This window comes from Agelaius tricolor, unplaced genomic scaffold (assembly GCF_023055355.1).
Source record: "Agelaius tricolor isolate 1412-34295 unplaced genomic scaffold, bAgeTri1.0.p SCAF_4, whole genome shotgun sequence".
Lineage (NCBI taxonomy): Eukaryota > Metazoa > Chordata > Aves > Passeriformes > Icteridae > Agelaius > Agelaius tricolor.
This window is the reverse complement of record NW_027269264.1, coordinates 8,424,628-8,451,536: the sequence shown is the minus strand read 5'-3', so window position 1 is coordinate 8,451,536 and position 26,909 is coordinate 8,424,628. Positions and strand designations below refer to the sequence as shown.

Genomic DNA, 26,909 nt, shown 5'->3' with positions numbered 1-26,909 from the left:
CAGGTTACCTGTTTTATTTTCTTTCTCCCACACTTTTATTCCTGCAATTTGTATAAACTGTATTTATTCAGGAGAAAACAAAATTCCCATTATTTAATTTAATTCTTCTCAGGTATAAATGTTAGGACCTAGGAATTGATCTAACTGGTTTGAGATTCCAAGGGGATCTTCTACCAAAGTCTTTATTTCTTTCTTAAAATTCCTCACCTTGGAAGCTATTAACGGGGCATTCACAAACCCTAGTCCCCCTTGGGCTCCTCCCATGAGGACTTCCCTTAGGGGAAATAGTCTTTCTGCCCTTTCTCCTCCTGAGCAACACTATTTTGTTTTAAATCTAGCGTTGTAATGGTGGGATATTGGACTAGCTGTTTTGGCTTCATCACAATTAGAACCTTGAATTTTGTTTCCTTGTACATTAATCTGGCCCTCACTACTCATTACTGATCCCTCTTTCTTGTCAATCTCTGTTTCCCTTATGTGCCTTGGAGGTGTTAAAACAACATTATTGGGAGGAGGTTGATTTGCAACTGAGATTAGGAGGTTTGGAGGGTGAGGTGAAATATTAATGCTACAGCTAGGGGTTATGGCTGCCTGTCTAGAGGCTGTTAAGGTACTTTCTATTGATTGTGAGGAGGGAATATGGGGAGGAGTTTGAGAGGTTGAAAGGGTGAGTTGGATGGGTGGAGGTGTGGAGGAGTGGGAGAGCTTGGAAGATAACCTAAAGGGTCCCACTGCTTTGTGGGCTCTTCCTTTGTGTCTTTAATGTCCTTTGGCACTTTGTACACTTTAGCTTTTTCCTTCAGGGTATTACTTTCTTACTAACAGATTGCATACTTACTTTCATCTTCATTTACACTTTTCCTTGAATTCACGTTTGTTTAAAGCTAAACACAATCATCTGTCTTTTGAACCATACCAAGGCCAGTAGACTGGCCCTTCGTGAAGAACTTCCTTTGGCCTTATCTTGACACAATACTGTATCATTTTCATTTTATCTAAATCCTTGAAATTCTCATTACCTTCCCATTTTTCAATCATTTGTCCCAAGGGGCTATGGGGTGGGATTTCTTTCAGCTAGCTAACCCTTCTTTGCCTTTCCTCTATGGGAGTTTCTGCTAGTACACTGCCCCATATTTATAAATTAACTGGATAGCCAACTAATCTAACAACCAATCACTCGAACAAATAAGCTAAAGAAAGGACCTACACTTGTAAAAAAACCCACACTACCAACAGTTCTAATGAACCACCAATAGGACTGTTAAAATTTAGACAACTAGATTTGTGGGAGATATTCTGGGAAACTAGCTACAACCTGAAACTTAATACCGCAACGGGAACTAAAGAGGACAATTGAAATTACTCCTGACAAAAAAATCTAATACAGCAATTGAAATCTTGATTGGTAAAAATGAATTCTATCCAAAATGTGAAATAAAGCAATTGAAGTAGAACACAACAATCCAAAACAAAGCAATTGAGACCAAATAAAAAAATAAAATTAGGCAATTGGAATAAAAAAAAATTATTGAAATCCAATAAGACAATTGGAATTAAGACAATTGAAATAAAATTATTGAAGTCAAACAATTGAACTTAAATAAAACAATCCAAATTAAATTCATTGAAATTAACCAATACAAGAAATTAAATTTATGTGATTACAATAGAAACAACTGGAACAAAACAATTGAAATTCAATAAAACAATTGGAAATAAGCAGTCAAAGCAGAATACGATGTTCTAAATAAAGTAATTGAATCCAACAGAACAATTGAAATCTAAATAAAACACAATAATTCAATCAGGCAAATGAGATACAAAATTAAATAAAAAAATTAAATAAAGCAATTGAAACATGTTTAAATTTGAGGTAACTTAATCAAAATAAGACAATTGGAATCCAATAAAAAAATTAAACAAAATAATTGGTAGAATTGAAATAAAACAATTGAAATAAGATAATTGAAATAACAATTGTAATCCAGTTCAAATTTAAATAGAACAGTTGAAATTAAATAATTGGAATAAAACAAATAGATTTAATAAATTTTGTGGATAAAGAGGCAATTAAGATAACAATTTAAAGTAACTTGAAATAGAACAAATTTAAATTTAATGCTTCAGGTAGATTTAAAATAAGATGATACAAATAAAAACTATTAGGATATCAAATGAATTTAACAGAAATGATTAAACAAAATGATCTGAATAGATGACAAAAAAATGGTCAAACTAAATATAACTAGTAATAATCCAAAACACCAAATCGGAAGTCTCATAACTGAAATTAACAGAATGAACAAAATTAATAAAATAATCCAATGAAACAAACAATCTATAGAGACCAAGACAAAGACAATTGAGACTATAATTGACCACAAGATTCCAACTACAACCAAATCACACATACAAATAAATTATAAATAAATGACAAGAATCACGAACTTAAGCACAACTAACAAAATGGCTAGCAAGGCCCTTCGCCTGTGAAGACCTGCTTGCAGCTCCGGGGGCAGCTTCGGCAAACCAGAAGGACTGGCAGGAGCCGCCCAGCCCCATGAGGCATTTTCTTTTTGCCTGAGTCTTCGTAGTCAGTGAGTGACTTGGGTGCTAGGGAGGGCACACCCCTCGGGGTCATTTATTTTAGTTTTTCATTTTACCTCGTTGGGGAAAAGCATTTGGGGCAATGGGGGACACCTTTCCTTTGCCCAAAAGGAGTTTTATATCCAAGTTCAGTCGATTCTTGTGCTGGGGAATGTTTTTTTTTTTTTTTCAAAGAGGGAGGTCAAAGCTTTTGTCAAGTTTTTGTTCAAGAACTTCCCTGAGATCACTCAGGAAGATGCCTTTCTGTTCCTTTTTGGGGAAAGGCTGGGTAATGTATTTATTTAGAACAAGTTAAAGGGAATCATAAAGTGGGGAAATTTAATGTTTTGTTCAATCCTATTCTTAAGTAGGTGAGAGAAAAGGGGCACCCAGTTCTCTTTCCCCGTGTTCCTCCCCATCCAATCGTAAACTCTCTTCCCCTTTGAGTGGGGCAGGACACAGATCCTGCTAATGGGCACGGGGCTGCCACCTGCTCCCTGCTGCCTCCTGTCCCACTCAGTCCTCTCCCAGGATTGGCCACCCCAGTCCGGACCTTACCTGCCCTCCTGATTGCAAGACTCTTGTCGCCAGTTCAAACCCAAGTTTGTGTATCTGCAAGACAGGCACTTAAGATGGCACCAACCATGTGGCTGACCACCCTAGCTCGCAAAATGGCATCTCTTCTCCTCTCGATAGTCCTCCTGCCCTTCCACTGGCACTTCCCACCGCGTCGAGCTCTGCCCCTGTGTCGGGTCCCATCCTCTCCCATGCGTCGACATCATGTGCGTCAGGTTCTGCCCCTTCCGTCCCTTTCACTCCTCCCCCGGGTGGGGCTTCCGTGGCTGGTTCCAGTCCCCAGGAAGGCCATGCCCCAGTGTGTGAGTCCGGCCTCCCATCAGGCCACACCCCTCCATCTCCTGCCCCTTCTGGTTCCCAGGACATTGGAACCGGAAGTAGGCCTGACCGGAAGCTGGCCATCTTGGCCTGCCAGGACCCCAGTTATCGGGCTCCACCGGTCAGCCGGAGACCCCACACTCTAGCCTGCGCAGTCTCATCCTCCAAGGAGGATGAGGTCTGCAGCACTCCTGGCCATAACACCAAGCTGGGTAGGAGCTGGGTGCAGATCAGGGAGGAGGCCGTTAGAGACAGGGACCTGGAGTTGGCAAGGGACCTTGACTGGGTGGTTGCGTTGGTCATTCCAACCCGGAATGGCAAAGTGTGGTGGGAGCAAATTCCGTATACTGAGATTAAAGAGCTGAGAAAATCAGCAAAGGACTATGGGAGGAGCTCACTGTATTTTAAAAACTTATTGGAATTGACTTTTAAGGGACACACCTTGACCCCCCAGATTTCCTGCAACTGGCTGAAGTTTGTGTCCTCCCCTTGTACCCTCCCTCATTTAAGTTGTTGCTAGTCTGAATTCTCAGTTGTTTGCCTCTGACTCCTCTCAAGATTAAACCTCTTGGGAACTCATGCAAGTGTCCCCTCTTGTTTCTTTGCCTTGAATCCTTGATGTGGTTTAGAACCGAAAGCTGCAGAGAGCAGCCTTTGCTGCTTCAGGGTGCCAAGCAGCCCTGCTCACACCGCTACCCAGATCAGCTTTGGGTGGATAGGCAGCGGCCACTCTTGGCACTGTCCAGGAGAAGGGCTAGCTGGAGGGCATCTCCAAGCGATCACTGCGTTAAGAGATCTTTTGAAAAGTACAGGTCTTGTCTGTATTTCTGAGACTTGTCATTGACTTTATTTTAAGTTATAAGGCTTTGTCAGAAAGCCAAGCTCAGGGGGACTTCATTGCATGCTGAAGTTCTTAGAGTATAACCCAACCTGTGATCCTTAATGCACATTCTCTTCTATAATATACATGTAGCTTTGAAGTCATTTTCCTTACTCTACTCCATAGCGTTTTGAGGAAATGTTCCTTTCCCACAGCTATGTAAATACTAACTCAAACAAGTAAGTTGAGCTTTATTTATATTCAGTTTTTCTTAAGGTGACACACCCATAGTGTTAATAAGGCTGTCAAAGAAAGATGTTGGTGTTTTATGGCTTTTAATATTGCTGTCCATACCAAGACAATAAATCACAGAATCACAGAATCATTAAGGTTGGAAAAGACCTTTAGTATCACATCAAGTCCAACCATCAAACCTGCACTAGCATTACGTTTGCCACTAAATGATATCCTCAAGTGTCACATCTACAAGTTTTATTTAACACTTCCAGGGCACTTTGCAGTCTTGAGAAGTAGGCCTGTGCAAAACTCATTAAGTTCAACAAGGCCAAGTGTAAGGTCCCTACAGTTTGGTTGGGGCAATCCCAAACACTAACACAGGCTTGGAAGAGAAGGGGCTGAGAGCAGCCTTGTGGAGAAGGACTTGAGGGTGTGGGTGAACAAGAACCTCAGTATCACTGGACTGTGTGCACTCCCAGCACAGAATGCCAACCGTATCCTGGGTTGCATCAAAAGCAGCATAGCCTGAAGATCAAAGGAGGTGATTCTGCCCCTCTATTCTGCTCTTTGAGTTCTCACCTGCAGTAATATGTCCAATTCTCAGGCCCCCAACTTAGAAAGCACATGGATCTGTTGGAGCAAGTGCAGAGGAGGGCTGTGAATATCATCAGAGAACAGAAGCACCTCTATATGAAGACAGGCTGAGCGAGTTGAGGTTGTTCAGCATGGAGAAGGTTCTGGGTAGACCTTATAGCAGACTGTCAGCACCCAAAGGGAGCCTGCAAGAGAGCTGGAGAGGGACTTCTTACAAGAACATATAATAAGAGGACAAGGAGGAATGGCTTTTAACAGTAAGAGTGTGGTGGTGTAATATTTTTTTTTCAGTTGTTGTGTTTTATACAACATGTTCTCAATGGTTCAATCCTACCCACCCCCATGTAGTTGTTTTGGACCACCATTGTTTCCTCCCCTTTCTGTGTCTGTCAGTCTAGGCACCCACCCCTTATTCCCAATCTTTCCCTGCCTGTCATTGTCAAGACACAGCCCTTCTTGCCTGTCAGGTAATGTAAACTCAGCTTCTCCTTCCAGAAATCTCTATGACATTCATGTAATCCCTGAACTCCCATTGCTTGTAGTATTCTCCTCCCTTCACACCCCTCCACTGGTTACAAGATTATGTTCGCCCTGTACTCCTCTTTTGACTCTCCTTGACTGGTTGTTGCACTCTATCCTCCCCTAAGACATCCCCCCTTTATAAGTTGTTGCACAGCACATTTCTTGGTTCTCTGTTCCTGAACCCCTTCGGAGAATAAACCCTCTTGGAGACTCACACAAAGGACCCTTCTGTGACTGTGGTCACAAGGGTTTTCAGGATGAAGAAGAGACGAGAATGTTGACTCCATGATCAGAAGGCTTGATTTATTATTTTATGATATATGTTACATTAGACTATACTAAAAAGCAATAGAAAGGAAAGGTTTCTTCAGCAGCTAGCTAAGCTAAGAATAGAAAAGGAATGAATAACAAAGATCTGTGTCTCAGACAGAGCAAGAGCCAGCTCTGCCATGAGTGGTCAAGAAATCCAAACACCCACAGGAGACCAATCACCTGTTGCATTCCACAGCAGCAGATAACCATTGTTTACTTTGGTTGCTGAAAACTGCAGCTTCTCACAAGGAAAAATCCTAAGAAAGGATTTTTCATGAAAGATGTCTGCGACACCCTTCTCACTTCTTTACCTCAACCCTCGGTGCCACTAGCCAACAGTCTGCTGTTGGGATCAGCCCCTAGCTGCACCACTACCTGTGTTGTTTGGTGACTTGTCAGGGAGTGGCCACTCAGTACCGTGGTTCTGGTAGAGAAAGCGACCCAGCTGGAAAGAGCTTTCTCCCGGAGACCAGACATCAATGTCATAAGAGACTAGGTTTATATTAGATATTAGAAATAAATTTTTTAGAATGGGGATGGTGAGGTACTGGAACTTGAACCAGAGAAACTCTGGATGCCTTACTCCTGGAAGCGTACAATACCAGGTTGGTCGTCTGGTGGAAGCTGTTTCTGCTCACAGCAGGGGTGTTGGTACTAGATGATCTTTAAGATTCCTTCCAAATAAAATTATTTTATTACTCTAAAATATTGCTGTGTCACAAAACCACAGAATCACAGAATGAACTAGGTTGGAAAAGACCTTTTGAGATCATGAAGTGTAGCAGGCCCAGAGTCTGCAAGACTTCCCTGGCAGTCAGAAGCCTAAGGTAGGAAATACCAAGTCGTGGTGACTGGGCTAAGAGCCCCTCTTCTGCCTTTGGACCTTTGCTTATCTCAGTAAGACTATATGTCACTTTCCTTTAAGCCTTGCTATTGGACAATTTCTGAAACTCCTGTACCCTATATAAAGAGCTGCTTTTACCCAGCTCAGGCAGAAGAGCTGTCCCTGAGAACCCTTGCAGAAGAATCAATAAAGACACTCCTGTAGAACCCCAAACAGTGCTTCTTCTCTCTCCCTCTGTGTCTGCCTGCCTAAGCACTTAGCAAGCTGAAGAGCTGAAATCACAATGAGCTGATAATCACTAAAGAACTGATATCACTTAAGCTTGCTAAGGTTGCCTGCGGCTAAGAACTGCTTGGGAGGTCGGACAGTCTGTCCTAACCAGGAATGCGCTGTGCAGGATCTGTGCAGCCTGCTGGGGACCTGAACCGCAGAAAAGGTCGCAATAATCAAGTCCAACCTATGACCTAAGACCTCCTCACCAACTAAAGCATGGCAATGAGTGCCATGTCTAGTCTTTTTTTAAAACATGTCTAGGGACAGTGACTCCACCATCTCTCTGGCCAGATGATTCCACTGCCCTATCATTCTTGAAGGGTAGAATTTTCTTCTAACATCTAACCTAAACTCCTTTGGTGCAGCCCAAGACTGTGGCCTCTTCTTCTGTCAGTGTTGCCTGGGAAAAGAGACTGACCCCCATCTGGCTACAACCACCTTTCAGAAGTTGTAGAGAGTGATAAGCTCACCCCCCTGAGCCTCCTTTTTTCCAGGCTAAACAAGGCCAGCTCTCTCAGCCGTTCCTCACAGGGTTTGTGTTCCAAGCCCCTCACCAGCCTTGTTGCTCTCCTCTGGACACGCTCAAGTGACTCAACGTCCTTCCCAAACTGAGGGGCCCAGAACTGGACACCGCACTCAAGGTGTGCCCTCACCAGTGCCAAGTACAGGGGAAGGATGACCTCCCTGTTCCTGCTGGCCACACTGTTCCTGATACAGGCCAGGATGCTGTTGGCCTTCTGGGCCCCCAGGGCACACTGCTGGCTCATGTTCAGCCGGCTGTCGGCCAGGACCCCCAGGTCCCTTTCTGCCTGGGCACTGTCCAGCCACACCATGCCCAGCCTGTAGTGCTGCAGGGGATTATTGTGGCCAAAATGCAAGACTTGGCATTTGGACTTATGAAACTTCATCTTATTGGACTCTGCCCATCTATCCAACTGTTCCAGGTCCCTTTGCAGTGCCCTCCTACCCTACAAGAGATTGACACATGCTCCCAGCTTGGTGTCATCTGCAAATTTACTGATGGTGGACTCGATCCCATCATCCAGATCATCAATGAAGATGTTAAACATGACTGGGCCCAACACAGATCCCTGGGAAACACCACTGGTGAGCAGCCATCAGCTGGATGCAGCACTGCTCACCACCACTTTCTAGGCCCGGCTATCTAGACAGTTCTTAACCCAGTGAAGATGCGCTTGTCCAAGCCGTGGGCTGCCAGCTTTTCCAGGAGTGTGCTGTGGGAGACAGTGTCAAAGGCTTTGCTGAAGTCCAGGTAAACAACATCCACAGTCTTTCCTGCATCCACCAAGTGGGCCAGCTAGTCATAAAAGGAGATCAGGTTGGTCAAGCACAACCCACCCTTCCTGAACCCATGCTAGCTGAGTCCAATACCCTGGCCATCCTCTAGTTGTTGTGTGATGGCACTCAAGATGATCTGTTCCATTACCATCAATATTACCTATTATTTCCTTAGTAATTATTTCAATAAAATCATATCTTTGCTGGCAAGCATCAATAAGAACTGCTGGTGCCAAACATACTTTGTGATAGTAAACTATTTTCAAGCATGGTTTTGAAAAGAATGTTAACAGTAAAAGCAACAGAAACTCAGAATGTCTTTTATGAAATATGAAACTAATAAAGATTAAAGAAAAGTGCAAGAAAGAAGCACATCAGACCACAGGTTTTTACTAGGCAAAGATCAGCAATCCAGTAATATAGTTAAGTAATAAACACCTTCCCAAGGTATCCCATTCTCAGAAAGCTTGCGAAATTCCCAAAACATCACTCCTTTCAAGAATGAAAAGGCAACTTCTAATACATCCTGTTCTCAACACTAACAATAGTGGAGGAAATATGACACCTTAAATACAATGCATAAAGTAGACTGGCAAAAATGTAAGTAAATTAGCTTCCAGATCCTCTTCCTCTTCCCAATACTCTTATGAACACAATCCCTAGTTACAGAGAGTACTTCCACTTCCATTTACTCTAGGCTGAAAGTACTTTAAGTACAATCCTAATGCTTTGCCTTTTGTAGCACTCCTGTAGCACTCCAATAGCATTGGTGAACAGGGATAAGAATAAAGCCCCTCTCTTTGCTCTTGAATTCAATGTGAAGACTGCTGAGAATAAATATGCTGTGTCTTCTACTCAGGAAAATTTAAAAAGGTGTCACAGATGACATTGTAAGATCTATCAACAGAATTATTTTAGTAGTGCTAACTAATTTTTTTTTTTCAATTGCCTAAATCATTTATGAATGAAAAGCAGCAGCAAGGCTATGAGAATTACATCTACTATGTTGTTATATATTCTCCCTCAGTGCTACAGCACTGCCTGAGCTGTCTTATTGTCTCTAAAAAGAATTTTTTTCTTTAAATTAAAGTTTACTTGTCTTCCACTGAAAACTCAACTTGGGAGGTAAAATAACCTGGAAGGGGACAGTTTTCCAAATTTCCCAAACTTGAAAAGGAAATGCTCCTTTTATCTTGATACATGAGACCACAGATCCTTTCTCCAATATTTCTTCCCTCAACCTAAAAGGACCCCCAGATGGTCCTGCATTTTCCCAGTACTGTTAGCACACTACTAATACACTCCATATTTCATTGTTTCTCTAGTGATGGCAAATCTTATTCCTGATAGAAGCCCATGCTTTATTTTTATAGATGATCCATGGGCTAGAGAGTAAGCATAGATGTCTAAGTTTCTTACCCCACATTGAAACTCCCTCCTATGTCACAATAAACACTTGGTATTGTAAGTATGTTTAGTGGTTATTGTGTATTAACTATTACATTTTCTCTTTCACTCTTTGTCTGTGGGGGCTTGTCCTGGAAGGGGTGGACCAAGAGCTGGCCACACAGCCACACAGAGGACAACCAATATAAAGTCTCAAGAGATAAACCTCAATTGATGATATCCAGGCAGCCCATGGCAAGAAGCAAAGGACTCTGGGACCAACTGGGAGTGGCCATGGAGATTGGGAAGGTGTAACACCCTGTCATTGGCCAGAAAGCTTCTAGAAGGCTTCAGCCCCCTTTTGGGGTCTTCTGAAGCAGCCTTTTTGTGTTTGGTTTTGCACCTTTGTGTCCTTTTATTTATTTAATAAATATCAGTTTTGGTACTTCAGTTGCACCCGTCCCTTCCTTGTTGCCTGTGCCATGCGACCCCACCATTGTCAAGCCCCCAGAACAAGAGAGTTTTCCCACATGCCCTGCAGATCCCTCAGGGTGTTGTTGCCAGCCCATCTCCAGCCGTTCTGCTGCCGGCAGGGTCAGAGATCACCAAGAGTTGCACACACACCTCAACACCTGTCAGGCAGGAAAAATTTCCCCTACATGTAATCACAATTTCTATTTCTTCTGCTGTTGGATTATTCTCTTATCTGCACTGTTCTTTTCCCTGATTTTATCTCTTTTTGAATAATTTGCTCTGTTGTGTCCACTGAAATGTAATCAGTGATGTAAGTCATGCTAACCTTTTACATGCAATCAGAGAATTCTTGACACAAGATACAACCGAATGAAACTTGATATTCTTTCCCAGTAATGGTCTTCCAGGCTATCCTTCAGGCTGAACCACTAGTATTTACTAGTTAGTCCTTACTTCCGCTTGGAAGGTTTAGAGCTGACAGCTAGAAACTTTGATTCTGACAAATATTGACAACTAAATAAACACATTAATTGAACTCAATTGGGCCTTGCAACTGAAAAGGTGATATCACTGAACTGGGCTATTTTGAAGGCACTTACAACCTCTGTTCAAAAGCCAATGCTTCCTATGTTGCATTTTTCAATTTGTTGGTTGGTCTCCCTTGAATGACACTGCTTCACACGTACACAGCAATTCCTTTATCTTCAGGACTACACAAAACATCTATTTCATAATCCTGAGGGCTTTTCAGAGTTTCAACTTTGAATCAAGTCCAAGCCTGAAAGCCATATTGAACTGGCTGCATCAGAGCAAAATTATCTACCTCATTTCAGGAAAACCTATATGAAGTATATTTACACACACTTCAGGGTAATGTAAGAAGTGGGAGAGAGATTCAATGGGATATTCCCTTACTTTTTGTTCTATTTCTCAGAGGCTGGGATGGCATTTCAGGGAGCTGCCATTCATAGAAAAGATGAACCTGGGAACTAATAAACTATTAAATTGTAACAGGAAGGTTATTTGAGACAGCCAGCATAGTTGCACCAAGGGCAAGTCCTGCTTGACCAACTAAGTGGCCTTTCTGTGATGAAGTGATTCCATCAGGGGACAAGGGAAGGGCTACAGATGTTATTTATTTGGACTTCTGTAAAGCCTTTGACACATTCCCCTACATCATCTTTCTCTCTTAAGTTGGAGGGAGGATTTTGAGTGGACTATCTGGTGAGTAAAGAATTGCCTGGATGGCTGAATTCAGAGTAAGGTTCAACAGCTCAGTGTCTGGATGGAAACCCATAATGATGAGTGGTGTCCCTCAGGGGTCTGTATTGGTGTCAGTATTATTTGATGTCTTCATCACTGACATGGACAGTGGGATTGAGTATACCCTCAAATTTGGAGATGACACCAAGAGCCGAGGAGTGTGTTTGACACACACAAGGGATGGAATTGGGATGCCATCCAGGGGGAGCTGCATAAGCTAAAGGAGTGAGCTCATGGGTTTACTCCTCATGTTAAACGTGTCATAAGGTTCAACAAGGCCAAGTAAAAGATCCTGCCCCTGGGTCAGAGCAACCCTCAGTACAGGCCAGGCAATGAAGGGATTAAGAGCAGTCCTGTCAAGAAGCACTTGGTGATACTGGTGAGTGGAAAACTGGACATCAGCCAGCAATGTCTTCTTGCAGCCCAGAAAGCCAAACATACCCTGGGCTGTTTCAAAAGAAATGTGGCCAGTAGGCCAAGGGAGGTGATTCTGCTCCTCTACTCCATTCTGGTGAGACCCCACCTCAAGTACTGCATCCAGCTCTGGGGTCCTCAGCACAAGACAAATATGGTTCTTTTGGTGTGGACCCAGAGGGGGGCCATAACAGTGATCAGACAGCTGAATCACATCTCCAGCGAGGAAAGGCTGAGACAGGTGAGGTTGCTCAGCCTGGAAAAGAAGACTCGAGAGAGACTTTATTTTGGACTTTCAGTACTTAATGAGGGCTTAAAGAAAGATGGGGACAACTTTCTTAGTAGGGTCTATAGTAACAGGACAAAGGGTAATTGATTTAAGAGGGTAGATTCAGACCTATGTACAGGAAAGAAATTTTTTACAGCAATAGTAGTGACACGCTGAAACAGGTTACCTGGAGAGCTGGTAGATGCCTCATGCCTGGGATCATTCAAGGTTAGATTGGGCAGGGCTCTGAGCAGCCTAACATGGAAGAAGTTGCCCCTTCATATTGCAAGGACTTGGACTAGATGACCTCTAAAGATCCTTCCCAACGCAAACCATTCTATTACTCTGTAACTTGAGAGGAAAAAAAATGCACCAAAAAAAATTTAAACTCAATCTGGGCCTTTTGGTATATCTTCCACTAAAGCCAATATTACCCTCAATATTATACAAGCAGCAGCGCTGTTTGAATTCACTTCAAAAATATGGATTCAGTTGTAAGGGAGTGATAGGCACAAAGAGTTTTTATTTTCCTTGTGAGGTGTTTTTCTAGAGTGATTTTCCTGTGCAGGTTGGACAGGATTCAAAATTAATGCCAGCTGATAGTCCACAAGTACTGTCACTTTCTCTTATCTACAGAGACCTACCACCATTAAGTAAACATAGAGCTTTAATCAAAAGGAATAAAATAATACCATTACTGTATTGCTGTTTAAAATATTTTGTTCTTCACAGGTATTCAGTGAGAAAAAAAATCACTGAAAACTGTACAACTAGTCACAACTTTTCTGTTTACTTCTCCATTTGCACTTTCCCCCTTCATGCTTTCTAGTGTGATCCTATCTCACAATGAAAGTTTTTCTATGTTCACTTATCATCTTTCCCCAATCCAAATGATTTTCTGTCACTGTCTTTAATCTAAAAACACCAAATTAGTGTTTAAACACTGTCAAAGGAATCTGAAACTCAGTAAAAATAGTCTTCTGATATGCTACCTAATTTTTCTAAGAATATAGACTATCAATCCTCATGCAAGTATATATGCATGTATTTTCCAGCATAAAATAAAGGCACATGAAAAAACTAACACAGATGAATAAACAAAATTGAGACCCATGATACAACATTCTCTGAAAGACTTGAGGAATTTGGATCAAAGCAAAGGTTCCATTAATGATGACTGTAATTTAATTTACTGGTCAGCAAAAGCTCAAGCTCTATGTTACCCTCTCCACTCTTTTTCTGGAGTGCAAAGCCCTGGTGTACTTCCACACACATGGAAGAGTTTCAGTGCTTCTTTGGATTCAGCTTATAGTTCAAACTGAAGTTTTATGGGTGGGTAAATTCATAATTTACAAAGCAGCAACATTAAGTACTGAGTCATAAACAGGTATTAACATGTTTCCTTCAATGCAAAACTGGTTCAGTCACGTATCATGCAGAACTTCTGAAACGCCCCAGTCAATCTCTTCTTGGAAAATGGCTTAGTACAGGAAATAATTGTTCATTTCTGTTGATTAGGAGTCACAGCAAAAGTACAGTAAAACTAAGATTATTTATGTCCTGCAGTGCTTTGCTGTTTTTTTTCGAAGTGTTTTAAATAAATGGCTATCATTTAGACCTTTACTGAGAGGCACTGGCACAGGTTGCTTGGAGAAGCTGTGGCTGCTCCAGCCCGGGCAACGTTCGAGGACAGGCTGGAGGCGGCTCTGGCCGGCCCGGTGTGACGGCAGCAGCGCCCCGGCGCCTGAGGGCCGCTCCAGGCCAGCCCACCCGCGCTTCCAGGCCCGGGGCGCCCCCGCGCCCCCTGCCGGCCGCCCGCGCTCACAGCAGGGGGGCGCGGTGGGGCCGCCCCGCCCCGCCCCGCCCGGCCCCGCCCCGCCCGGCCCCGCCCCGCCCGGCCCCGCCCCGCCCGGCCCCGCCCCGCCCGGCCCCGCCCCGCCCGGCCCCGCCCCGCGGGCTGAGGCCCCGCCTCGATTTGCATGCACCGGGAGCCCTCCCTCGGCTCGCGGCAGCTGCGGGCGGGCGGGCGGCGGCGGGTGCGGCACGGATGAGGCGCATGCGCGCGGTGGGCGGGCGCTGGGGCAGCGGCGCGGCGCGGGGGGGGCGGGCGGTGCTCGCTGCCTCCGCCGGGAGCGGCGGGCGCGGCGGGGCAGCGGAGGAGGCCGGGGCGGGCGGCGGGCGGCAGAGCTGGCGGGGCGAGTCGCGGGGCTCGCCGCAGCAGCTGGCGGAGCGCTACGCGGACTTGGCGGCCAGCCACAGCGAGGCGCTGCGGCAACGGGAGGAGCGCGAGTGGCACAACGCTCGGCTGCGCCAGGAAAACGCGCGGCTGCGGCTGGAGAATCGCCGCCTGCGCCGCGAGAACCGCTGCCTCTTCCGACAGGCCCTGCTGGGGCCCGGCCCCGACAAGCCGCCCGCCGACCCGGGCGAGGAGGCGGAGGCCCTGCGCGCCCAGCTGGGGCGGCTGCAGGAGAAGCACCGCCGGGCCTTGCAGCATCTGCGGCGCTGCCGGGCCGCTGGCGGGCCCGAGGCCTCGGGAGCCGAGGAAGGGGAGCTGGAGGAGCTGCTGCTCGAGGAGGACGAGCAGCCGCTGGATAAGAAGAGCCTGGTGCCGGCCGTGTAGGCGGCCCCGGTGGAGGGGGCGGTGCCGGCTGGTGCCGCGGGCCCTCCCCGCCGCCGTGGGGTAGGGGCGGGTCACGCCCGCTGCTCCCGGCTGTGACCCCCGTGCGGTGCCGGGGGTTCCCTCGGCTCCCAAACCGGGCCCTTCCGACGGAAAGGGTGGAGGAGGAGTTCTGGTTTGTTAATCTTTTTCCCAGATGTATACCCGGGTTCATGTGGGAAGCTGAGGCTTGGAACACGAGAGGAATCTCTCAAAGCGGCTGCTGATGAGAAAACCGCGATGAGCAGAGCTCTTGATCTCGTGTCATCCCACAACACTGAACTGTGCCTCCTCTGGAGCTGTGGATCACCTTTTTTCTCTTGAGTTAGCGACCATCATGTAGGCTTCAAGAGCCATGGAGACTGACTAGTTCTTAGTAGTTGGTGTATGTTAGGAAGAGGAGTGGAGCAAGCTTGAAAGCTTTTGTCAGTGCTCCAGTAAAAGTTGGTGATCATTTGAACTATGAATTGCCTTGGACACTTACTGCACAACACTCTTTGTATTTGTAATGATGGCCTTCATTCACCCTCACATGAATACTGATTTGAGTTTCACATTTTCACACAAAACTGCAGCTATTAAATAAACTTATGATACACCAAATGATTGTTTGAGGTGTGCATTCTTAACAGGGACTTTCTGAAGCTGTAGGTGAAGAGCCTTCAGGTCATTGCACTATGCCTTCCCAAAGTCCAAAGAATTGGGTTTTTTATTACTGTACCTTCTTAATTATCTGTTGTTTGGAAGGAAATTAGCTATTGTTCAGACCTAGAAAAACTTGCTAGAGAATTAATTTTGCTAGAAAATTTGCTGGTTGAAAGAAACCTTTTAACAGAACTGAGGCAGAGCTTGGTTTTGTAGTGTTCCCTTATTTTTCATGTCATGTAAAGGCTGGATTATGCCTTCAGGTTTCAGATTGGTTTCTTAAAACTTTAAAAGCCAAGGTCTGTTTCAGTTCAAGTTGAAACTAATGTAAGAAGGTGGAATTCCATAATCTTCTGTAAGTATCTTTGAGTATGTAACTACTGAAAAGAGCCATTACTTCATGTAATGTCAACCCTCTAATCATAAATGCCACTACTACTTGTTAAATATGTGGATCTGCAGCTTCAAGTGTGTCCTCAAAATAGAAAAACAGTTTGGCACAGTGCAGTCAATATCTCCTTGATGAAAAAGTGTGGGTGGTGATGTCTGGTTATGGTGTTTGTAAAACAAACTTAAGAATTCTCAAAAATACCAGCTAAATGCTCAAGAACTACTATATCTACAATACCATCAGGATTGTATTGCTCTAATTGCAGTTTCCAGTAAAGTGTGAATACCCAAATGATGAAAAGAATCCATCAAAATAGGAGAAGACAGAACTCAAGATAAAATGCTATAAATGTGTGACTATGTCAGGCATCTTTTTCAAAAGTTGCCCATGTTGGTGCATGCAAAAGAGGAGAGATCCCGGACCTCCCTCATAGGATATGCAATTCTTTTTAACTAAACTACTGTGACAACTTGCATTAAATGGACTTTTTAGACAAGGGTACTAAATTCTCTGTAAGTTTGCATAAAGGGTTTTTTACGTTTATCTGTATCTTGACAGATAAATTATAAAACAAACCTGCAGACTACAGAGGTAGAAAAGTATCTCAGTAGAATTCAAATTAATGTCAAAAGCCAGAGAAAAGTTTTAGAGTATTTCCTCAAACTGCTGCTTCCTCATAGACTGCAATAAATAATCCCTTGACTCAGCCAAGCTGCAAAAATTTAATTTAACCATTTGCCTGATCTGGTTATTTTGAGTTGGTTTTGAGAACAAAATCCAAATTTAGGAGAGGCCTTTAATAAGATGGTTCAAAAAGTAAACTTCACTACAGTGTCCCCACATGGCTTGTGAGCATTCCTTCATTACACACTTGGGTGATCCTTGTCCACAGAAAGTTGCATAGACTGAGACTTAGAGGAGGAGTAAATATCCTGTGGGCTATAATTGTTCATCCCATCTGGATTTGTCTGTGCAACTAGTTCTGACAGTTAGTAGCTTGATATCACATGCACATTCAGTCAAAACCATTAAAGTTGATGGCTGGTGGAAAACACGGAGTTTGGAATTGCCTGACACACTACAGCACCTATATGTCTGAGAGGTGGCACTAGAGTTGAGTGAAGAGCTTTGACCTTACTCTACTTTTGGTTAAGGTCTGTTCTGCTTTGTGTCCAATAAAGTCAAATCTTGAAGGTCCAGACCTCACTTCTTACTCCCAAATTTTAATTCTCTTTATCACCATCTGAACTAGGATAGGTGTTTGTCCTTTCTTTTTTTTTTTTCTTTTTTGCTTCAAAATAATTTCAGTTGTGTACTGATCATTTTCAAAATTCTGAATTTCAAAATCACGTTTTTTTCATGTTTTTGATTCTAGGTTTTAGGTATCTATCTCTTTGCATAGTTACTTGAAAAAAGGGAAACAAACTTTATTTATTTATTTTTTTATTTTATTATAGCAGCAAATTTGTGAATATAGGTGGGCTCTTCCTGTTTAAAATGTTTTACTTATAATTCTGCATACTAGTTTGTTTTACACTGAATTAGTGTTTGTCATGGGAGTGATTTTTATACAGGTAAATTTTTTTATTAGAGATGGGTTGAGTTCAGGTTTATATTTGGGCTTTGGGTGTTTTGTTCAGTATTGTTTGTTTCTTTCACCACATAAATACATAGGAACATAACAATATATAAAATATATTTTTAGGCAGTAATATCTTCCCATAATTTTGCAGTGTTTAGAATATTAATGCATACTCTCTTCACTTCTTTTGACATATATAAATTCACAGAGGCAAACAGAAGCAAAAATGTTGTAGCCTTTCACTTCATTGCTAACAATGAAGTGAAAACAAAGCTATTTTCTTTTATTCCTTAAGGAAGTGTTTAGTCTTAGCTGTAGACTTTTCCTTACCCTTCTGTCCTGTGCATCATGTAAAGAAATTAGAATGAAATATGAATTTTTAAAGAAGTTATATGTATGGATGCTGTATTAAAAATGCATTTAAATCTTCTGGGGCCATCTGTGAATTTGATGACAATTACTTTAAAACATGCATGTGAACAGAATGGCTCAGCGTCAGTGCTATATTTTATATACATTCTATTGGTCCTTTGAGACCTAATTTAAGTTGCATTAAATATTGCACTCTGAAGGAGTCCTTTGTCCACTGTGCTCATCTCCTTGAATGTGCACGGGTTTTGCAGTGCTATAGCTGCCCACAGAGAATAATGAAATAAATTACGTCTTTGTATGATAAACTAACACCATTCAGAATAGTTTAATTTGGCCACTTTCTCACCAAGGCAGTAATCTGTTACTCTTCCCTTTCCATCTATCTCACTATGTTCAGTATCCCCTTTTGTCTTCAGCTCAGTAAAGATATTTGCATGATATCTAGAAAGCCTCTGTTCCAAAGTTGCATAAAGTAGTGGTTTAAAGCTGGATTTTTCATGTTCACAAATCAAAAAGATCTTTCCTGTATATTTGAAAGTGATAACTGGTATCTGCATTGTAATAGTGGGAAGTTTAAGTGTAGATGCCCTTGAAACATTGTTCTGTAAAATATCCAAATTGCATTTACTGCCACATCACTTCCAAAATAAAACCCTGTATCATTCAGAGAATAATAGCAGCATCTGATTAAAAAGCTCTTTTTAAAAAAGGCTTGCAACCAGTATTATTTCATGATTCTCAAGGCCAGTTGTTTGCTCTTTGTGCTGCCAAGACTCTTTGTGCAGTCAGAATGTTGTTGTAGCAGAAAAAAAGATAAAAAGCATTGCATTTAGAGGCTGGGGCTGATTTAGATATAGCTATATAGGAGAATGACTGTGTTATAAATCTGGGAAGATGTCAAATTGGTTGGATAATCCAGAGAAAGAGAACATTTTCAGAGAGAGAATTACTGTAGAAAAATGTGACCATCAAAAAACAGCTAATGGAATTATATCCATATATACTTATAAATATTTAATGAATAAAAATATTGAAATTTGGATAAAGTAAAAGATTTGCATTGAGGAAAAATTCTACTGTGTCATGCACTGGCATGCCTTTGAAGTGAGGGCAAGTTTTGGAGGGCTGCTCTGCAAATCCTTAGCCCCTGCTGAGATTATTAGCTGTGGTGCTCATTAAGGTTAATTTATTTCATGTGGAAATTTGTGAGGGCCAGAAGCCTGATCATCTCTATTGTGTAAGTGCTGCAGAATTTTCAATGACCTCAGGTGCTTCCCATAGTTGTTTGCAATTTATCACCTAGATTAGTACAACTCTTTAACCACCCTGTGCAGTATTGTTTATTAATAGAGGAATGAGCTACAATCAGCCAGCAGCATCCAGGTGCTGTGCTTTGACAAACTCACTTCTAAGTGCCTGACCCAGCCTAATGCTGATTAGTATGTAAGTGCTTGGGGCATAACCAGAGGTGAGGTTGTTGCAAAATGATGACTGCCTACAGAAATTATATGGGCTACTGAAATAAGTGTGTTTGTTCATGAATTGTAAATACTTAGCTGTGTCTGGCTTTTTTCTTCCTTATTAAGTTTGCAATAGTTTTCCTATACCATGGTCAAATTATGTCTCTGTGGGCATTTATTATTTCTTCATGTTGAAGATAGTCAAACCATTCTGCTTAGCTATAGAAAGCCTCAGTCCCAGCTGAGGCTTTTATGGCCTATAATTTAGAATTTGATTTTTGCTTTTCCTTTAGAAGTGAAGGATTTTTTTTTTTTAATTATCAAAAATCTTGCTTTTACACTTTGAAGGAGTTTTGCTGCACTGCACTGGTGAAGAAGAAATGATTCAGAGTGGATACCGTAAAATAATTTAAAATCAGAGCAGTGTACTTGAAATGTTTTCCCAAAGAAACTTTGAAAGTCTATAACTATATCCAAAAAGAGCAGAAGTTTTCAAGGAAATCTTATAGAAGATTTTGGTTTTCTTTGGATTTAATTTTTTTAGTGATGTAAGAACAACCATTTTAGCAAGAGTTGAATACTGCATTGTTCTGCATGATAAACATGAGTGACTGTATCTGCTGTAGGGCTCAGGCACATAAAATCTAAAATAAGGCACTAAAAAACACCACTGATGCTCAGAAATTTAAAGGTAAGTTTTTTTATTATCTCAAGCACACCCAGAAGGCTCCCTGTTTGGAGCCTTCGTCAAAAAAGATTTTGCATGTTTTACTTTTTAAGACTCTGATTATTGTGAAAGAAGCAGTTGTAAAACCAGTGTAACAGTCAAATTTGACCCTATGACCCTGAGTCTTGTATTCCACTGATGAAGAGGGCACTAGCAATTGGAGGAGCATGCATGAAAAGCTGCTCATCTCCTGGATATGCTTAGCCAAGGTGTGCTTGGCTAAATTTTAATAGTCTTTGGCTTGGAGAACATGCAGACAGGGGACAAAGAAAGAGGCCTCAGGTGTCAGTCAGTGTTGCTGCTGGCCTTGTCTTGGCACCAGAGAAGCTTTTGTTTGTATTCTGCCTGACAGAGTTTTACTTCAGCTCTTAGCTGAAGAAGCTTTTGTGCCCTCAGTAAACGATTCTCCATTTCCTCAGTAGCTTCTGCTCAGGGCAAAATGAAGAATCTTGCAGTGTCTGTCTCTGGCCACTTAAGAGACCTTAAGAGTGGCTAGAAAAAGACTGAATATATCTGGTTAAAGAACAGATGGAAGCATTGCTGACCATATGGGCAAGAAGCCCTTGTTGCACCAGAGATTTCCATGTAAACGATGCTAAGAAAAATGCTTGACTCTACAAAAATGGTAGAGGAAAAACCATTGCAGTGTTGCAGCAAAGTTGCATCCAAGCTCTTCCTTTCCTAACAAAAAACTCATAAGGACTGAGATACATGCATCTGGCAGTCTAGCCCAAAAAAACCATACATGTTTTCTGTCTCCACTCAGTCCTTACATGAATCCTTGGGTGAGATGTAGGGCAGAAAATACCATCTTAAAAGTCTGCTTCTGTTGTGTTTTGTCGGTATAAGTTGGACTGTTCTTTCCCCCCTTTCATGTAATGGTTCTGCCCTGGTTATCTCCTCCCTCCCTTGTGCTGCCAGTTATCCCAACTCCTCCCCAGCTGTCATGGAAACTAAGGTATCCTATCTCAAATCCTTCCCCGGTGCCCTGCCTGTCACTCAGGGCTCCCACCCTTCTCTCTAGAAACTTCCAGCTAGAGCGTTGAGTGATTGGCTCAGGGGCCGGGGCCCCACCCTCAAGTTTTCCCATTAGTGTTCTCCCTAAGTCAATCTTTTGTATCCCACTCCATTCTGAAAATCTATTTGCCCGAGGACTGACTCCTCCCCTGTCTCCTTCCCTCCTTATAAGCTGTTGTAACATCCCCAAATCTGTCTTCAGGTGATGGTTCCCTTGAGCATTGCGAAAGGTGGATTCACCACAGCTGGAATCTGCTCTCTTCTTTTGCTGATTGTAGCTGCAAGCCTTGTCCTTCCCCAAGGCTATCACTGCTGTCATAGCACAGGGTGGTAGCCTTAGGCACTGTCCTGGATCACTGAAATCAGGATAGTGCCCCAATACTGCTAGAGGTGTTGGATTGCTAGCCGGGATGTCCAAGAGGGACAATCCTTCTCCAGCTAGCCGCTTCTCTAGTGGTTTTGGGTTGGTTAGCATTTACCAACTTTTTATAGTTTTTTGGGTGCCTTTTAGGAGCTGGCTGTAAGCAGTGTTTCCATTCCACCCCAGTAAATTATCAAGGCTTTGTTTTCCAGCCTAAGCATTCTGAGACTGTGCACACAATTGTGTGTGGTAGAGTCTCTGATTCAGTAGCACAGGTGCCATTCTTACTGCTCTTGTACAATTTTTTTTATTTGTTCCACCACCCAGAGCCTCATCCCTCTACCACACAGCACCATCTTGACTTTTCTATTACCAATCTCTAGAGCAGATTCTGATGAACCCTGGAATGCTCTGTTTTTGAGTGGATTAGCACAAAGACTATTTTCAGCTGCATTCAGGACTACATTTGAAGCTAAATTGATGTCTGTTCTCAGATGCAGGGAAGCAGTGGATGCACTCAACTCTCAAACTACAATCACATGATTTTTATTTCTGTACTTCATACATTAAATTTTACCAGGAGCCAAAAACTTTCCCTTTCTGTATGGCAAGCAGCACTGCAATCTCAGAGAAACTGAGTATATCATTGTATTAACCCATGCTTACTGCCAAATAGGATTGGAAGTCTTTGTGTTTCCCCACGCGTTAAGCTATTCTGAGCAGCTAGTTCAGTACCAATTCACAAAGCACTTTTCAGGCGTTAGACACAATGTAAAATATAGGCAAGCTGCTGTTTTATTAAGAAAGCACAGCTGAAGAGTCTCACACAACAACTTAAAGCTTAGAGAGCTTATTCAAGATGTGGCTTTGGTCCTTGGAATAAAGAAATTCCAGCTCATTATCTCACTTTCTAAGAGCTTGCTTGGCTTTGACAGTGGGGAACTGTGTTTTACTGAGACTCTTCTACACTACAGAAAAATTGAATGCAATGTTTCTGAGACAGAAAGGAAGCAATTTGCTGTTCTGCCTGTATAACAGAAACCTCAGTTCAGTGGGAATTAGAGTACTGGGCTCTCAGACTTTCCTACAGAGAGCTACTGCACAGTGATTTTTAATGGTGTTACCTGTTAATTGATTATATTCATTTATATATTTTCTTTTTCTACCCCTTCATAGTTCCTACCATTAGTTCCCTTTTAACAATCCTGTTTTAAAGTATGATGATTTTCATTCATAATTTTAAATTGTAGGGAATTTTTAATTTGCTTTGCTCTTTAGAACTTCTAAGAAAAGAGGTTCACAACACAGGTTCAGTTGATTTAGGGAATCAACTCTTAACTTTAAAAGATTTCCACATACTCTGTGGGTATACTGAAAAAATAAAGGTGATTTTTAGGGTAGGAGAGATGTTACCCTGAGGGTGTTGACTGACAAACCTAGGCACTGGTTTTCTTAACATTGTTCATAAATAGAGTCCTTACTATCAGTACTGATGCCTCAGGAAGAAAAGGAGATGTTTTTATGAGCTTCTGATGTGGAATGTGAAAATGTGCAATTCTGTCTGTAAGGGAACAACTAGGCAAAATACCATCATTATACACTCTTTGTTATAAAATGAAGTAAAACAGAGACCAGGGAAGCTGCCAGTTTTTCTGTGTAAAACCATGTGGGCTAATGTAAAGCTATGTAGCTTTAACACATGATAAAGTTTGATCATGAATACAGAATCTTGAGTCTCTACAATCACTTTATGAACTTATCTATTTTTTTCCCCTTTAGGGAGAGGTATGAAAACTTTGTCCTTTTCATTCTATGTCTTTTCAGTGGCATAATTGTTCAGTACATTTATGCAGTCTCATACTTTTTTCACTAATACATTTCTTTTCAAAGCAGGAATTTTAATAATTTAGATAGCAGCTGTCCAACTAAGAAATTTCTTTTTAGCTACTAGCATAAATTTTGCAAAATGAAGTTCGGGTCATGATGCAACTTATTAGGAATCTCATTTAACTGAATCTGTGAGGGTTGTATGGTTGCAAGCTTATGACAACTGCAAACTTCAGTGATGCTTCCTCACTAGAAAATTTGTCAGATTTGCATTTATAATAATCTATGGAATGTTAAATACATTGTACAGTGCTTTTTGATTGAAATGGCTCACAGACTTTCTGGAATATAGAAAGTATTAAAGAAAGTTATTTGTACAGCTGAATTTTTTGGAAAACAGTGTGGTATTATATCAATATGGAACATCATGAAATAGTGTGGCTCAGTGTAATATCAGTTGTGTTGAGCTGAGTCATGGCAATTAAAAGCAAGAGTGAGGTAGGTTCAGTACATCTGTTAAGCACAGTTAACTAAGATGTTGCAGAGCAATGAACATTTCTCCTTAGCTGCCTCATTATTTCTTCTGAGTAGTCCGTCATAAATTGAAGAAAAGGTTAAATGCCATGGAGAGGGGATCTGTGTACCACTGCAGATTTGGAGACCATACCATTTTTTTAAGATCTGTAGGAGATAGCTTTTCACCTGCAAGTTCACAACTTGGCAAGTTTTATCACATAACTGAGTGGGAGTACCTATTGGTACATATTGATATTAGTACATATTAATAATCTGAGGAAAAATAGTGGAGTGTATTAGAGGGTGGGTAAGAGCTCCGCAGTTTTGTGTTTTTACAATGGTGGTGGGAGTACATGTGTTTGTGTATGTGAATGCATACACATACAGACTTAATCTTTATATAGTTTTTTATACAGCAATTTTTCTGAGCACACCCCAAATATACACAAAGGTAGAGGATCAAAATATTCTCTCCCCACTCTCTAGGCTCTCTGATTCCACTTCTCTTTCAGTATGCTACAGCTTTTCAGGATCCAGGAGCAGGAGTGCATGTTTATTTGTTCAGATTTTTATGAAGGTTATGGTGAAAAAATGGGTTTTGTGGGCCCGTCCTTCCTCTCATCCCCACTAGTTATTCCCAGTACTTGAAGCAAAGATTGAAAGACATCCAGAAACAATGGTAGAGTCAAGACAAAAGATTTCATAGATGAGTATCTCTATTCTCTGTAGCTACCTGGAGAGTCACTGAATTGTTTCCTTTGCGCCCAAGGATGGTGGAGATGGTACATTCTCATTTTAGTGGGATTTAATTTTCTAGGGATTAAATTGTGTTTCAGGCTTTATGTCTGTAGGTATACTCTACTCCAGCCTGGAATTTTTTTTCTTTTGTTCTCATTTTTTTTCCTTCTTTCTATGCACCTGTTGCTGACTATTGATCTAAACCTGTGGATTTAAGGTGACAAAGTTACATGAGCTGCACTTGTTTTAAATGCATCATAAAGCTGGAAACTATAAAGAATGCCATTTCTTAGTGTCTGGGTAAGTATTTTTATGTCACAGCAGAAAAGTGGAGATCAGGGTTTCCAGATAACAGGTTACCTGTGATTATTTTTCTGCTAGGCGTCAAGTTTCAATTAACCTTTAAAAATTAATAAATAAAATATGCAAAATAATTTTTAAAATTATACAGATTGATGTATTTAATTTTCCTGTGCTTTTAATCTGCGTTCAGCTACAAAATTGGTGTGCATGGCTGACCATCCAGTCCAGATGGGTGTTCCTCATTCTGTTGCTGATTTCAATCCTTACTTGAAAAATAGTCCTTATATTATTTCCTATGTGAAGATTTTTTGCCGTCATGGGAACGTGGTTGTTGTACTGTGTTCTGTTAAAGTTGGACTGTTCTGTTCCCCCCCTTGTTTGGTAATGGTTCTGCCCCGGTTCTCCCTCCCCTCCCTGTTAGTGTCTGTTACCCTAACCCCACCCCAGTTGTCATTGTATCTTTTAAAACTCCTCCCCAGTTTCCCTAGAAACCAATGTATCCTTTCCTCAGCCCCTCCCCAGTGCCCTGCCAGTCACTCTCCATTCCCACCTTTTTTGCCAGAAGTTTCCAGCTGGAGAGTTGGATGATTGGTCCAGGGACTGCGGCCCCTCCTCAGAATTGTCCCCATTGGTGTTTTCCCCATGTCAGTGCTTTGGATCCCACTCACCACTGTGTCTTTATTGGTCCAGGGACTGGCACCTCCCTTACATCCTCCACCCTTTAAAAACTGCTGTAGTCCCTCCCCCTCCCTGTCTTCTCCTGCTGGCTCCTCTAGGATTCATTAAAGCTGGGATTAACCGCAGTTGGAGTCCACCCTCTTATTCCGCTGGTTGTGGCTTCGATACGGCCTCGTCCTGCACAAGGCAATGCCTACAGCTGCAACGCTGGGCGTTTGCCTGAGGCGCTGTCCTGAAGCCAAGCTATTGGGACAAGTGCCCCTTGTGCTGCTAGCGGTGCTGGCCAGCTAGCCGGACGTCTCTCTCGCAGCCGCACTGCTGCACATGGTATTGCTGTCCTACCTGTGGTAGTCCTGTCTTACCCTGGAAGTTGAAACCTTCACATTCTTAATATTAAGCTGTAGTTTTTCGTCTTGCTAAGTGATGTATTTCATCTGGTTCCAAGGACCTGTGAACCTTCAGGTTTCTCAGATGGACTTGGACTTGCTCCTCTCCTAGAGCAGGTCATTCTACATTCTCCCAGTCTCTGCCTTTGCCTTCAGCAAATTAATAAATTTAGCCTACCAATGTAGGGGTTCTTTCTAAATTTGTTTGACTAAAATAGTGATGAGCATTACTGGTTAAGAGAAGAAGGGCACTCATGGTGGAATCATAATTTAGTTAAAATGCTGATGCTTAACAGTCAAGAATGTAAGAGACAGTCCATATCCATCGACTTGGTGGTAGGTTCTGTTGGTATTTCTGTGAAAAACTGGTACAGTTTTAAGTAAAGCAAATGAAAAGCAAGGTAACAGTTCTGCATTTTGTCAGTTAGGAATCCCATGTCTTTTGTGTTTTCCATAAAGATGTTTTCTTATTTTTCTTCATGCTTCTAACAAATAGCTCTATCTTAACTGATTTGGAAATAGTTTGCCTGAAGATCTCACTTGTTCAGTTCTACAGAAAATACATTTTTATTTTGTTTAGTAAATTAGAGCACCTAATCACTGGTCAAATGCTGCTCGCATTTTAGCATCATGGAAATTACATGGATTTGTAAATAAACACATTTTCATGGTATGTCTTACAAGTGAAAACTCTGTATTAGAAGCAATCGTAGTGTTTTTCTCACTATATTGTTTCACTGTACTTAGGTCTACCTTGCAAGAGCATGACAAAGTCAATCTGAATTAGCACACTGTAGCACTTAGTAGCCAATGGGTTTGAGAAAAATTATGAGATCGTCAAATTCAGTGTGTTAGTTCTTCCATGATACTTGATCAACTTCTAGCTGTCACTGCTTCTGAGAGTTTTGAATTGATTGCTAAGCATGAGGAAAGTTATATTGAAAAGATAGAAGAATGAACAGTGTAGGAAAAAAATGAAGACACAGAGGAAACAGTCAACAACTTGTTGAACCATTTATAGCACAAACTGAAAAGGAACTAGTGAAAGTACAAACTGGGGCTTG

General features: G+C 42.1%; 1 protein-coding gene across 1 annotated transcript; it reads left to right on the top strand.

The window, feature by feature from the left end:
- Window positions 1-14,221: 14,221 nt before the first annotated feature.
- TUSC1 (tumor suppressor candidate 1) lies at window positions 14,222-15,445 on the top strand. The gene has a single exon (XM_071424506.1). It carries the CDS (start codon window positions 14,234-14,236, stop codon window positions 14,804-14,806), a length of 573 nt encoding a protein of 190 aa, XP_071280607.1. The 5' UTR covers window positions 14,222-14,233; the 3' UTR covers window positions 14,807-15,445.
- Window positions 15,446-26,909: the final 11,464 nt, after the last annotated feature.

Excerpts from the sequence above, each read along its gene's own strand:
- TUSC1 (XM_071424506.1), top strand. The coding sequence starts at position 14,234 with ATGAGGCGCATGCGCGCGGTGGGCGGGCGCTGGGGCAGCGGCGCGGCG.